General features: G+C 39.1%; 1 protein-coding gene across 11 annotated transcripts in view; it reads left to right on the top strand.

The window, feature by feature from the left end:
* GPBP1 (GC-rich promoter binding protein 1) overlaps positions 1 to 15,256 on the top strand; it is an 89,729-nt gene extending 74,473 nt beyond the window's left edge. For all 11 annotated transcript variants that reach the window (XM_055367568.2, XM_055367562.2, XM_063700738.1 and 8 more), the window contains 4 exons: positions 1,115 to 1,282; positions 3,164 to 3,351; positions 13,357 to 13,459; positions 14,765 to 15,256. In XM_055367568.2, the coding sequence (XP_055223543.1) occupies positions 1,115 to 1,282; positions 3,164 to 3,351; positions 13,357 to 13,459; positions 14,765 to 14,923 (618 nt within the window). In that variant the 3' untranslated portion in view covers positions 14,924 to 15,256. The remainder of the gene's footprint in view (positions 1 to 1,114; positions 1,283 to 3,163; positions 3,352 to 13,356; positions 13,460 to 14,764) is intronic.
* Positions 15,257 to 15,625: the final 369 nt, after the last annotated feature.

Raw genomic sequence — 15,625 nt, 5'->3', positions numbered from 1 at the left:
TTCCCAGTTCCTGGGATTACAGGCATGATCCACCACACCTGGACCAAGAGTAATTTTTAAGAAAACAATTAAGAAAATTGCAATTTTCTTAATTTGATACTTGTGATAGTTACCTTGTAGGATTGAAATTAACTAATGAGGATTTGTATTGTATAATGTCTTCCTTTGGGGATGATGGACATTTTATTACTGTTAACACTGATTGGGGGGAAAGGAGGAACAAGAGAGAAAGGTATGTATTGTTATTGTACTGACTGTGAGTACCTGGTAGTTCAGGTATTTTCTTTCTCATTTGATCAAGGTTTTGAAACTCCCAGAACAGGGAGTTCTCTGACCAGTCTAGTGTCAAAGGACACCCATAGCACTTATATTATTATACCTGAAATTGCTTTGGGTACTGTATTGGAACCCCTCATATACTATTTTTTATTTATGATCTCAGACAGAATTTTTGAGCTTTGAGGGAAGGACTAGCATTCCTAGCTGGTTAATTCTGCTAAGATTAGTTATAATATACATACATTAATGCCAACAAGTAAGGATTATTATGGTTTGTTTCCGTGACTAATAATCCATATGACACAGAGTTTTAACATTCTGTTTTGTGTTCCACTGTCAAAACACCAAAGAACCAAAAACAAAAGGATTCTTTCTCCTCTCCTCCCTGCCATCTCACAAACATTTTACCAGGTGAAATCCACTCTGATAAACCCTATGTATGTGTATAAATAATTATAAAATAGATTTTATTGGAGCTGTTACTGAACTCTAGAACTCTGTGTAACACAGTTTGAAAAGCTGCTCTTCTGTGTATTATAGAAAAGTTTAAACAATTCTAGGATGCATTTATAAAATAATAGTTAGACACCTAATTTAGAATCATAGTTCTGAGTATTATCAGACCTTCATTGTTTGTGGGATAAGAAAATTATTTTGTTGACTCATTCAGTAGGGGAAAAAACAGGGATAGAGAGAACTAGACTGTAACATAGACATTATGTTCAATTTTATTTTGTGAGTAAAGGTAAAATAGGAAGCTGTGGTAGTAGTGAATTTTATGTTGACATTGATTCCTTGGCTACGTATTTATCAGTATTTCTGAATTTCCTCTTAGTGTAATCGCTCAAATTCCTCTTCTCCTGTTGACAAACTTAATCAGCAGCCTCGTCTAACCAAACTGACACGAATGCGCACTGATAAGAAGAGTGAATTTTTGAAAGCATTGAAAAGAGACAGAGTAGAAGAGGAACATGAAGATGAAAGCCGTGCTGGCTCAGAGAAGGTAATTGAATTTATAGCAATACTTGATTTGACATTGATATGTCATTGAAATATTTGAGCATGTATTAGGACCTTGGAATATATTTGAATCATTTCCTTGGAAAGAAACTTGGAAAGCCATTTGCATAAATAATGACTTGGCTTCTCCCCTCTCCTCTTCTCGTCTCCCCCCTTCCCCCTCCCCCTCCCCCTCCCCCCTTCCCCTTCCCCCTCCCCTTCCCCCTCCCCTTCCCCCTCCCCTTCCCCCTCCCCCTCCCCTTCCCCCTCCCCTTCCCCCTCCCCTTCCCCCTCCCCTTCCCCCTCCCCTTCCCCCTCCCCTTCCCCCTCCCCTTCCCCCTCCCCTTCCCCCTCCCCTTCCCCCTCCCCTTCCCCCTCCCCCTCCCCCTCCCCCTCCCCCTCCCCCTCCCCTTCCCCCTCCTCTTCCCCCCTCCCCTTCCCCCTCCCCTTCCCCCTCCCCTTCCCCCTCCCCTTCCCCCCTCCCCTTCCCCCTCCCCTTCCCCCTCCTCTTCCCCCCTCCCCTTCCCCCCTCCCCTTCCCCCTCCCCGTCCTTTCCCCTTCCCCCTCCCCGTCCTTCCCCCTCCCCGTCCTTCCCCCTCCCCTTCTCCTCCTTCCCCCTCCCCTTCCCGTCCTTCCCCCTCCCCTTCCCGTCCTTCCCCCTCCCCCTCCCCTCCTTCCCCCTCCCCTCCCCTCCTTCCCCCTTCCCTCCCCACTCCCCCTCCCCTCCTCCCCCTCCCCCTCCCCTCCCCCCTCCCCCCTCCCCTCCCCCTCCCCCCTCCCCCTCCCCTTCCCCTCCTTCCCCCCTCCCCCTCCCCTTCCCCTCCTTCCCCCCTCCCCCTCCCCTTCCCCTCCTTCCCCCTTCTCCTCCTTCCCCCTTCCCCCTCCCCTCTTTTCCCCCTTCCCCCTCCCCCTCCTCCTCGTTTGAGACAAAGTCTCACTCTTTCACCCAAGCTGGAGTGTAAGGGCATCATCTTGGGCTGCAGCAAACTCCACTTCCCAGGTTCAAGCAATTCTTGTTCCTCAGCCTTCCTGGTAGCTGGGACTATAGGCGTGTGCCACCACACCTGGCTAATTTTTGTATTTTTTGTATGTCTGGCAAATTTTTTCATTTTTTGTAGAGACGGGGTTTCACTATGTTGGCCAGACTGGTCTTGAACTCCTGACTTCAGGTGATCCGCCTGCCTTGGCCTCCCAAAGTGTTGGGATTACAGGCGTGAGCCACTGTACCTGGCCATGACTTCATTTCTAAAGTAGATTTGCTTCATTTTATAGTTTCTGTGGAAAAATACATTTAAAAAGCATTCTTATTTATATCTGCTCTCTTTTGCTTGTCCCATCTTGCCTGCCTTCATGCTTTTAATTTTGCATTTGTTGTATAGATATGAATACTTAGGGTAAGAAAGCTTTGGATATCCATCCTGGCTTAATTTTTCTTTCCTAAATTTAACAATTATAAGTATTACATTTATGGTTGTTGGTCTTTTTTTTTTTTTTAGAGTTTTGCTCTTGTCTGGAGTGTAGTGTACAATGGCATGATCTTGGCTCACTGCAACCTCCACCTCCTAGGTTCAAGCAATTCTCCTGCCACAGCCTCTCAAGCAGCTAGGACTACAGGCGTGTATCACCACGCCCAGCTAATTTTTTTGTATTTTTAGTAGAGATGGGGTTTCACCATTTTGGCCAGGCTCGTCGCAAACTCCTGACCTCAGATGATCCACCCGCCTTGGCCTTCCAAAGTGCTGGGATTACAGGGGTGAGCCACTGCGCCTGGCCACATTTATGTATTTTCAATGGAAGCTTAGTTAGGATCTATTAAAAGTTTTTAATAACTGTATTCTGTAGAACTCATTCTTTTTTTTTTTTTTTTTAACTCTCTAAAAATCAGGATGACGACTCATTTAATTTACATAACAGCAATAGTACTCACCAAGAAAGGGATATAAACCGAAACTTCGATGAAAATGAAATTCCTCAAGAGAATGGCAATGCCTCAGTGATTTCCCAGCAGATCATTCGGTCTTCAACCTTCCCACAAACTGATGTTCTTTCAAGTTCACTTGAGGCAGAACACAGGCTAGTATTTGTTTGTACTTTTTGCTCAGCATTTTCTGTATTCGAGATTTCAATATTATAGAGTTTTTACGTGATTTAACAGGTTTATTGAAATACAACTTACGCCATAAATTTTGCCCATTATGATATACAGATGGTTTTTAATATATTCAAAGTAGCCCTTTGTTCATTCGCATTTACTTTTCATTTGCACTCTGTCCTAGGCAGCTACTATTCTTTCTATAGATTTGCCTTGTGTATGTATCTTATATAAGTGGAATAATATAGTATGTGATTTTTGATGTCTAGCTTCTTTCACTAAGTATAATATTTTCAAGTTTTATTTGCATTGTAAGCACGTCAGTACTTTGTTCCTTTTTATTGCTGAATAGTACACTATATGACTATACTGCTTTTTTGTTCATCAGTTGATGAATATTAGTTGTTTCCACCTCTTTTTTTTTTTTTTTTTAACAGTAGGCTCTAGTCCAATCTACTTTTTGACTGTTTTGGATAATGCTGCTGTGAACATTCATATATAAGTTCTTGTGTGGATATGTTTTTATTTCTGTTGGATAGATACCTAGGAGTTGAATTGCTGGGACATATGATAGCTGTGTTTCACATTTTTAGAAACTGACAAACTATTTTCCAAAATGTCTATGTCATTTTACTTCCTCATCAGCAATATAGAAGGTTCTAGTTTCTCCACATTCTTACCAACACATGGTACCATCTATCTTTGATTACAGTCATTCTAGTGGGTGTGAAGTATGATTTCCCTAATGACTAATAGTGTTGAGTATCTTTTTATGTGCTTATTGGCCATTTATCCTCTTTGGAGAGAAATAACTGTATAAATACTTTGCTCATTTAAAAATTACATTTTCTTACTAAGTTGTAAGAGTTCTTTATATATTTGTGTATAAGTCTCATATATGATTGGCAGACAATTTCTCCCATTCTGTGAGTTTTTTCATTCTCTCAGTAGTGTAACCACCTCCCACCCACCCCCACCCCCACCCCCACAGGCACCTTTTGAGATGAGGTCTTTCTGTGTTGCCCACACTGGTCTCAAGTGATCCTCCTGAGTAGCTGGGATTACAGGCTTGCACCACCATGCATGGCTTCAGTGGTACCTATTGAAGGGCAGAAAGTTTTAATTTTGGTGTAGTTCAGTTTTTTCCTTGTATGGTTTATGCAGGTTTCCTGGATGATGTGAGGTAGGAGTCCAGACTCATCCTTTCCTACGTGGACAGTGAATTGTCCCAATATGTGATTTATTTTTTGAGACAGTGTCTCACTCTGTCACCCAGGCTGGAGTGCAGTGGTGCAGTATTAGCTCACTGTAACCTCTGTCTCCCAGGGTCAAGTGATCCCCCCACCTCAGCCTACCAAGTAGCCAGGACCACAGGTGTGCACCACCATACCCAGCTAATTTTTGTATTTTTTTGTAGTGATGAGGGTTTCACTGTGTTGCGTAGGCTAGTCTCAAACTCCTGAGCTGAAGTGATCCTCCCATCTCGCCCTCCCAAAGTGCTAGGAGTACAGGCATGAGCCACAGTGCCCAGCCAGTCATTTAGTTTTTATTGTAAATTTTTTTTTTTTTGACAGGTCTTGCTCTGTTGCCCAGGCTGGAGTTCAGTGGCACGATCTTGGCTCACTGCCACCTCACCTCCTGGGTTCCAGAGATTCTTGTGCTTCAGCCTCCTCAGTAGTTGAGAATACAGGCACACGCCACCACGCCTGGCTAATTTTTGTCTTTTAGTAGAGATGGGATTTCATCATGTTGGCCAGGCTGTTCTCGAATTCCTGACCTCAAGTGATCCACCTGCCTCAGCCTCCCAAAGTGCTAGGATTACAGGTGTGAGCCACTGCTCCCAGCCTGCTGTAAACTTTTAACAGCACTTTTTACTTCCATCAGTATAGTCTAAAGCGTTTTAAAAAATAGTGATCTCTTAAGTGGTTTAGTCTTAGAATTGAAGAGTATTCATATCTAGAATTTATTTTTGTTTTTTTGTAGTTAAAAGCAGGTATTTTTGCAGAACTGACATACCCTTACTGTATTCCTTAAATAACCACATGGTTCGGCATAACTAAAAGATGTTAAAAACTACGAAAGCAAAGAAAGTTAATAGTTTATACCCTTAGATTATCATATTGTTATTCTGTAATTGCTTTGTATAAACTGATTTTTTTTTTTTAACTTAAAAAGTCTTACATCTTCTAAGAGCAAGCTTAGGGCTAAGTTACATTTATTAACAGCCCAGTTGATTGACTTGACTTTTTGCCAGTTCTTCTAGAACCTCATTTAATTCTAAGACAGTGGAAAACTGGGTTATATCTCCTCTTTGGATAACTTTTGTGGAATTTATTTATAATTTCAACTTCTATTTTAATTAAGAACATAAGCTACATGAGGCCAAACATTTTGTCCATCTTGTTCACTATATCTAGCACTTAGCATGGTGCTTGGCACATTACTTTGCTTAAATTTGTTAAATGAATGAGGGAAGTAAATATTGCAGTATTTTTCTACCTGTTTTGTAAATCTGTAGTTTTTTTGAGGAATATTTTAATTTTACTTTTTATTTCTAATTTTTTCACATGTTTTAATAGTTTATATTTCTCCTGCCAAAGGTTATGGCTGCCCCCTTAAAAAAAAAAAAAAACCATAGAGATGAGCTCTCACTGTGTCACTGTGTTTCCCAGGCTGATCTCAAACTCCTGGACTGAAGTGATACTCCTGCCTCGGCCTCCCAGAGGGCTGGGAGTAGAGGCGTGAGCCACAACACCTGGCTAGATCTTCTTTCGTTCTTTTCTTTCTTTTTTTGAGGCGGGGTCTTATTCCATTGTCCAGCCTGGAGTGCAGTGGCACAGTGATGGTTCACTGATACCACTCAAATGATGTTCCTGTCTCAGCCATTGGAACAGCTGGGATTACAGGTGCATACCACCATGCCTGGCTAACTTCTGTATTTTTTGTAGAGATGGGGTTTCGCCATGTTGCCCAGGCTGGTCTCAAACTCTTGGGCTCAAGTGATCCTCCTGCCTTGGCCTCCCAAAGTGCTGGGATTACAGCCACCATGCCCAGCCCTGCCCCACGCTCCCCGCTTTTTTCCCCTTAGATTGCTCCTTCAGAATAAATCTTTATCTTTCTGTCTTTAATCATATATTATTACTTTATCTTCGTGGTTACTTTTGTTTCCCTTCTCCAAATCATGTCCTGTTTTGCTTCTTAAATGTGGCTGTAACTGTTGTATGTGAATGTGTAGGCATTTAATTTTGTAGGCTGGGCGTTGTGGCTCACACCTATAATCCCAGCACTTTGGGAGGCTAAGGTGGGTGGGTCACTTGAGGTCAGGAATTCAAGACCAGCCTGGCCAACATGGTGAAACCCTGTCTCTACTGAAAATACAAAAATTAGCTGGGCATGGTGGTGCATGCCTGTAATCCGAGCTATTCAGATGGCTGAGGCATGAGAATCACTTGAATCTGGGAGGCAGAGGTTGCAGTGAGCCGAGATCGTGCCACTGCACTCCAGCCTGGGTGACAGAGTGAGACTGTCTCAAAAAAAAAAAAAAAAAAAAGAGTAAGTTTTGTATTTGGACCTAACTTTCTCCTAAAATAATTTATTGGGCTGATGATAATTGCATTTGAGAATTAATTTAGCTAGATTAATTTATAACTAAATCAGATAATATCTATAAATTCACTTGTTTAGACAAAGTATAATTTATTGTACATTTAATGTGAACAGATGAATAAATAACCACACTATTTTTATTGCCTCCCAAATTGTGGAACTTCACGCTACCACATAATACAGTTTATGACTTGTGACTGATAGGCTTGAGTGATGGCTGAAATGTCAAATATAGAAAAAATTTAGCAAACATGAATTCTTTTTTAAAAAGATTAACATAAATAGATATTTCAGAATTTTTTTGATCATTCTAATGAATCACCTTATTTTTCCCCCTCTGCCATTTGAAGCCACTATTCTATAGTATGGATATAAATTGTGAAACTGTTTTCCTGTGATCAAGATTTATGTGTGTTCATGTCCTCTCTCTCTCTTCTCTCCCCTTCTCTTTCCCTTTCTCTCCCCTTTCCTCTCCTCCCCTCTTCCTCTCTCTCCTTTCCTCTTCCCCCTCTTATTCCAGATAATGCTGTTATCAGCATCCTTGTATTTATATTCTTGAATATTTGTATAAATGTGTAGGTAACAGATTACTAGGAGTGACTTTGATTGGTCAGATGGCATACATATTTAAAATAATCAGCTACTGCCATGTTATCCAAAAACATTCTGATAATTTGCACTCTCACCAATGATCATTGAAATATTTCTAGTCACACAATTGGTGGAAAGGGAAAAGGCCTGTGTGTAGAAAGGAGAATAAAACACAAACATATCAGATATTCTAATGATAGTAAAAGATGAGTGTTACCTCTTAAGGAGATAGAGCATAGGCAGTAAAAGAATACAGACAAAAGATTTTTTAACTCCCAGAATCTATTCATTAAGGCCATAGTGAGAAAGTTGTCACCTAATATCTTGTCTTCCGATTTCCCTTCAGTACTTAGTAGCAAAAAAACAGCCCATACCTTTAGAAAATGTTTCTTATAACCCCTAATAGACATATCTAATGTTTAATTTTATTTTTTTAATCTGCAGAGCAGATGTTTAGTGCAGGAAGCATTTTGATGGTTCTTGTTTCATTTAGGAAGACTTATGGAAGAGAGACTTTAGTTTCATAACTTGACAGAATTTGGTTCTCTGTGACTACTAACAGGAGAAAATGGAGAGGATGAGATTTAGAAACTAAAGCAAATCAAGATGAAAACATCCGGCTGGGGACAATGACTCACGCCTATAATCCCAGCACTTTGGGAGGCTGAGGCAGGTGGGTCACTTAGGCCAGGAGTTTGAGACCAGCCTGGCCAACATGGTGAAACCCCATCTGTACTAAAAATACAAAAATTAGCCAGACATGGTGGCGTGTTCCTGTATTCTCAACTACTGAGGAGGCTGAAGCACAAGAATCTCTGGAACCTAGGAGGTGAGGTGGCAGTGAGCTGAGATCGCACCACTGAACTCTAGCCTGGACGACAGAGCAAGACTCCATCTCAAAAAATAAAAAATAAAAGACAAAAACATCCTAAATTGGAGTAAGCTCTAGAGGGAGGGGAAAAAAAAAAACACCCCATACTGCATGAAGAGATAGTATCAGTGATGACTTACTTGAATGATTATTTTAGTATATATGTTTTAATTTTTTTGGAGACTTTATAGATTACATTGTTTTTGTCTTTTTAAAACAGTGGATACTTTTCTTTTATATTTAGGTTACTTTAAAAGTTTTAACCAAGTTTTTTCCCTTAAACCATATAGTTTAAACTATAAAAAGAGAGAGTTATGCATACGAATACCATTATCTAGTGTGGACATGAAGATGAAAGGGGCAAACAATAAGAACATTTTGTTATTTGCCAAGAATAGAATAAAATTGTGGATTCAAGATTTCAGATTTGGTAGCCGCTAGTTGGAATAGAGGGATAGTTTTATAGAAATGTTGCACTTGCTGAAAAAGATCCTAAGACAAGTAAAGGGGCTAGTTGTTATGGAACTGTTTTTATTTAAATTTCTTAGTTTGAGTTTCCTTGACTGTTTAAGTAGAATATGTGTTTGTAAATGTTTCAAAGACGTATATCAATACCTTTTTCCCCACTCTAAGAGTTAATGGCTTCTTTTAGATTTTAGGGGTTTTTTCCCTGTCAAAATGGAATGTTACTTCTTTTCCATTGCTTCATATTTTCTGTAAACTTTGTGACTTCTTAAGTTATATACATATAAATATTCATATTAGTTGAATTCAATAATATGGGGCAGTGATAGTTTTTGTTTTTGAGATGGAGTTTCACTCTTGTCACACAGGCTGGAGTACCGTGGCGTGACCTCTGCTCACTGCAACCTCCACCTCCCGGGTTCAAGTGATTCTCCTGCCTCGGCCTCCCCGAATAGCTGGGATTACAGGCACCCGCCACAACACCTGGCTAATTTTTTGTATTTTTAATAGAGACGAGGTTTCACCATGTTGGCCAGGCTGGTCTCGAACTCCTGACCTCAGGTGATCCACCGCCTTGGCCTCCCAAAGTGCTGGGATTACAGGCGTGAGCCCCTGCGCCTGGCCAGTGATAGGTTTTTTAAGGATAATGCTTTTCAAATATTAAAATATGAAACATCCAATACTGAGGCACATAGATCATTCTTAGTTTTATTGTCAAGTTTTAGCCACTTTATCAGGGTATCGAGGTAGCCTCAACATCAAAGGGATACAGTTGTCAACTTGTTTAAGCAGGCACCAAATTAGTGGAAGTAAATGCCAAAGAAATTCAGAGGGTTTGGGGATAGAGATCATTATGACTTGGGTACCAGTCAGAGGTTTCTTTCTTTCTTTCCTTTTAAAATAGTTCATTGTATAAATACTTATTTTTTAGAGACATGGTCTCACTGTATCTCAGGCTGGTCTTGAACTCCTAGCCTCAAGTAATCCTCCTGCCCTGGCCTCTTGAATTGCTGGGATTACAGGCATGAACCATCACACCTGGCCCTAGTCAGACAGATTTAATTGGGACCTAAATTAAATCTTGAAAGGGTTAGACATAAATAAGGGCAAGCGTGCTAGATAGTATTTTGGAAAAAGAAAGGATGTAAAGACATGGTTAGAATGGTATATATACCTAGTTTGTTTTAAGGGTGTTGAGTGGGATATTTTGACACAAGCGGGCAATTTACTCACTGAAGTTAAAGATCATATTGAAAAGGCAGGACTTTAGAGATGTCTTATACTTGGTTTGTGATAGAGTAGGAACTGTGACCCAGGTCTTCTAACTTCTAATCCTAGATTTTCTCTACTGAGGAATTTGAATTTGTGACCATGGCACAAACACAGTTAAGGAGTTTGTTCTTTAGAAAGTGAGAAGCCACCGAAAATATTTATCAGAGGATGGTAGTTGTGAAACTGGTATCAGGATGATTTGGCAATAGTTTGAAGGAGAGTGGGAAGGAATAATTTAAATGAAAAAGCAAAGTACAAATAAGGGTTACAGTAATATAGTCAGTCATGCATTGCTTAATGACAGGGATATATTCTGAGAAACGTGTCGTTAAGTGATTTTGTCATGGCGTGAAACTCATAGAGTGTACTTACACAAACTAGATAGTATAACCTACTACCTACCTAGGCTATATGGTATAGACTGTTATTTCTGGGCTACAAACCTGTATAGCATGTTACTGTACTGAATATTGTATAGTATTTGTAATCATAGTACAGTGGTATGTATTTGTATATCTAAGCATATCTAAACATATACAAAGGTACAGTAAGAAAATGGTATTATAGTCTCATGGGATTATGCATCATATGTGCGGTTGTCTGACCAAAATACAGTTACGTGGCACATGTTTGTATGTTTAGGGGGGAAAGGGAAACACAGATTGTTTTTATTTTTTATTTTTTTCTTTGTAGAAATGGGGTCTCACTTTGTTGCCCAGGCTGGTCTTAACTCCTGGGCTCAAGTGATCCTCCCACCTCGGTCTCTCAAAGTGCTGGAATTACAGGCGTGAGCCACCATGCTCGGCTAGATTATTTTGAAAGCTATTTCAGGAACAGTTAAAAGCTACAGTCTCTGGTGGAGAAGTAGAAATACTTGCCTTCTGTTATATTCTCTTTCATAATAGTTGATAATTTTTTCCATCTGCATTATTGCTTAGTTATTATTCAGTTTTTAAAAGTAAAACAGGTAAAAGTTTGGATCCAGCAAAAGAGCAGTTAGATTGTTTTGCTAGTCTAGATTTAATAGTCTCTGTATTAGATGTCATTGAATGGTAAAAGTGAATGGAAATGCTATTCCAAAAGGAGGCCATCCAGATTAAAGAGTAAAGATAGTGCATTGGAAGAAGCTGTGGCTAAAAGGAATGAAAGAAGAAATGATTAATGCTGACTGTGACATTTTTGTTCAGAAGCAACAAGGTGCTGTGCAATACATACTAATTTGGGAGACAGAAAACCAAAATTCTATTTGTCTTTGCCATCAAGTAAGCAAGTTATTTTACTTATATGATCTTGATTGTTCATCTGTAAAATGTGGATATCATGTTATGTTTTATTCAAGGTCTCAGATATTCTGTGAGACTCTGAAAAAAGGTCTAAAAGTCTATAAGCAGCTATTGTGTAGCAGGTGCAAGTTAAAAGATGAGTAGGTGTAAATAAGAGGGGACTTAAACGTTTGTGGAACAATGTAATTAAATGATAAAAACTGTTAACTCTGTTTTTCAACATAACTCCATCAAGTTCAAGACCCTTTTGTAAGCAATGATACCAGTCATTTAGACAATCCCTGAAGAACTGAGGGCCCTGGCAGTTTAACCGTGTCAGTGCTGTCTTTTTTACACTAACTGAAGAAAAATGGGCCCCCTCTAAAATTTAAGATTAGGAAATGAAGTCAGAAGGAGCCAAATCAGGACTGAAAGGTGGATGCCTAATGATTTCCCATTGAAACTTTGCAAAGGTGCCCTTGTTTGATGAGAGGAATGAGCAGGAGTATTGTGGTTAAGGACTCTCTGGTGAAGCTTTCCCAGGCATTTTTCTGCTAAAGCTTTAGCTTTCCTTCTCAAAACACTCTCATAATAAGCAGATGTTACTGTTCTTTATCCCTTCCAAACAACTGTTGCCATGACCTTTGCTCTTGACTGGTCCTCTTTTGCTTTGAGTGGATCCCTTCCACTTCTTGGTAGCTAGTGCTTTGATTGTGATTTGTCTTCTGGATCATACTGGTAAAGCCGTGTGCAGTTCTTTGAAGAAATGCTTCAGAATCTTGATCCCACTCGTTTAAACTTTCCATTGAAAGCTCTATTTTTGTCTGCAGATGATCTGGGCACACATTGAGTGGAAATTATTCAACTTTAATTTTTCATTCAGAATCATGTAAGCTGAACCAAGTGAGATGTCTTGTCTGTGGTGTTGGCTATTTCTGTTGTTAATCGTCAGTCCTCTTCAGTTAGGGCACTAACAAGATTAATTTTTTCCTTGTCAATTGATGGGGATGATCTGCTGCTGCTTCTGTGAGGGCTTCATCTTCAGAATCACCTCATCTTTTCTTAAAATGAGTTATCTATTTGAAATTTCTTGTTTCCTTGGGGTATTGTCCCCATAAACTTTTCGTAAAGCATCAGTGATTTCATTATTCTTCCACCCAAGTTTCACCATAAATTTGGTATTTGTTCTTGCTTCGATTTTAGCAGAATTCACGTTGATCTGACAGGGGCTTTTCCCAAACTGATGTCTTACCCTTTGTGGTGCCTTAAACAAGATTCTGTTGAAACATGTTATCACAAGTTAGCACAAGTTTATTTTGGTGCAGAATTTTTTTCTTGAAATTCTTGCATAGTTTTTCCGTGATACACATTTTTTATGAACTTTTTGAAGACTCCTTGTAGGAGTAACAGAACTACTTAGGGGTTTCATTTTTTAAAAACAAACCCTTTCATATCAATACAAGATATGTGGCCATATAAGAAACAAGCTTGGAGGTTTCCTGATCAAATGAAGTAGCTATTGCTGCAGTGTTCATGACTGCCCAAGTAGAAAACCTAATGAGTAGTCAGACTTATGGTGGTACTGAAGAAAAAGAGGAGTGATATTGCTGTTACTTTCAGTATAAGAATTTAGCAGATTTGCTTCACATCTGTTAAAAGTTTCCAGCCTGAAGAGCCTTTGACACCAAGGATTAAGCAGTCAAGGAGTTCATTCTAATTTTAATATCAGTTTATTAATCTTACCTGTTTATTCATTTTCAGAAAGATATTCAAAGCCTGAGCTCAAAAATCCTTTTGATGTGTCTTGGGGTCTTTGTATAATGGATCCTGGTGGATCATGTTTTCTTATACATAATGTAAATGACACTGTCCTACTCAGGGTAAGCTTTACATTAAACTTAATTTCCTCTCCTTTTCAGATTGTTAAAGGAAATGGGCTGGCAGGAAGACAGTGAAAATGATGAAACATGTGCTCCCTTAACTGAGGATGAAATGAGAGAATTCCAAGTTATTAGCGAACAGGTAAGAAAACCTGAATCATACAACTTCACTTTTAAACTGCCCTTATTTAGAACAATATAATTATATGTAAGCATGGAGTGGGGGAGATTTAGGAATTTATCACGATAGGTCAGAATTGCTTTCAAAAAAAAAAGAGGGAGGACAGGCTTTTGCTATGGTGTCCAGCTGGCCTCTAGAACTCGTGGGTGCCAGGTGATCCTCCAACCTTAGCCTCTGGAGTAACTGGGACTACAGGCAGGAACCACTGCACATGGTTGAATTGACTTTATAGAAGTCTGCAATAGTGACTTATTTAAACTATTGGGTGTGCAATAGTTAGGAATTAGTGTAAGTGATGTCTATGATTAGTCATTTTCCAGACCTTTTTTGTTTTGTTTTTTGTTTTTGTTTTTGGCTTTTCTGGGGGAGGAGCAAGAGTGATAAGAAGTAGAGTGTTAGTAGCTTCCTAAGTAACTTCATCTTTTATCCTTTTTTTGCACAAGAGTATTTCATATTCTAAAACATCTTGCTTAATGTCTCCCTAGTTACCTTTCTGAAAGAGTATTAGGGAATTTTTGTTAGAGCATCAGGAAGTTGAGATGCTTTTTTCAAATCCATTATTTGTTTATTTAAAGAGTTGGGGTCTCACTCTGTCGTCTAGGCTGGAGTGCAGTGGCTGGTCATAGCTCACTGCATCCCCAAATTTCTGGGCTCAAGCAATACTCTTGCCTCAGCTTCCTGAGCAGCTGGGACTACTGGCTTGTGCCACTACATTGGGCTTATTTTCTGTCTTTAAGTTGTTTCTAATTTGGGCCAACTATCTTTTTTCTTTGATGATCTTTTGACTCAATTCTTATTTATTACCAACCTTTTAGTTATGATTTCTCATTTTCAGAAATAGAGAACTATATTTTTTCTAGTATCTTCATCTCTGGTTAAACAAGAGACAATTTTGTAACTTTATATACCTCATTCTACTTTACAGACTATGAACAAAGCAGATTGGGGGGTGTATTAATTTAGGTCAGAATAATAAAAATAACGGATACAGCTTAATGGTTTCTGATTATATTCTGGTAAGTCCCTGAAGGTATTTATTACAGTTGTCACTTGAGGCAATAAAAATGTGGGAAAGTTTAGTACCTTAATCAGTGTGACAATTATTATTCACATCTACTTTGTCTGGATCCAGAATTTTTTCAGAAATATCATTACTTGTGTAGTTTTTGGGATAGGATACAATTTTATTATATTCATGCTTATATTATTACAGTAGGTTTGTAACTCTTGAGGGATAATTTATTTATTTTGCTGTTAACATTTTAGTTACAGAAGAATGGTCTGAGAAAAAATGGTATTTTGAAAAATGGCTTGATCTGTGACTTCAAGTTTGGACCGTGGAAGAACAGCACTTTCAAACCCACAACTGAGAATGATGACACAGAGACAAGTAGCAGTGATACATCAGATGACGACGATGTGTGAAGGATTTCCTAACAGCTTTAGAAATCTTAGTGTGATACATCTCTCATACAGTTTGGGGTGAATTGTAAAAATGAAGAACTATAATTTATGTAGTGAAATACCCCATTAGAAGAGGATTTTTTGGGGGACTTCAATATGAAGAAAACCAAGAATGTTTTGTTGGGCTGTGTTGAACATTATTTCTTTGTAAATGAATGTTGTAGGAATGAGGACTTGGGTTGGTCCAACATTGACTTTCTTCATCACTGCAACATTTCTCTGACTAGCAATGTGACGATGTAACAAATGAGATTTTCTCATTTAATAATAAAAAATTGTGTAATGTTTTGCAAAGCTTCTGTCTTAAAATGTCCAGGTCTTAAGAAAAAAGGCAGCTTACACTGTTTTGCTTGCAGAGTCATATCTTTTTCGTACAATGGAAATCCTCAAGTCCACTTTGTGCGGTCCCCCTCTCCTTCCCCCAAAAAACAACAACAACAAAACAAAAACCAAAAAGGAAAATGTAGCATGTTGGCTAAAACTGGAGCAAAGTGCACTAAAACAATTTCCTGAGCTCAGCTGTTGTACTATTCACCTTTTAAACCATAAATTGCTCTTTAGCCATTTGTAGTGCAGTAAATGTTGCAGGAAAAGACTTGCCACATTTTCTTCCAAATTTTAAGAGGTGATTTTCAAAAGCTTTATTGGGGTATGTTGTCAGAC

Source organism: Gorilla gorilla, chromosome 19 (assembly GCF_029281585.2).
Source record: "Gorilla gorilla gorilla isolate KB3781 chromosome 19, NHGRI_mGorGor1-v2.1_pri, whole genome shotgun sequence".
Lineage (NCBI taxonomy): Eukaryota > Metazoa > Chordata > Mammalia > Primates > Hominidae > Gorilla > Gorilla gorilla.
Note: the sequence above shows the minus strand (reverse complement) of the source record. Positions and strands in the feature narration are given on the sequence as shown.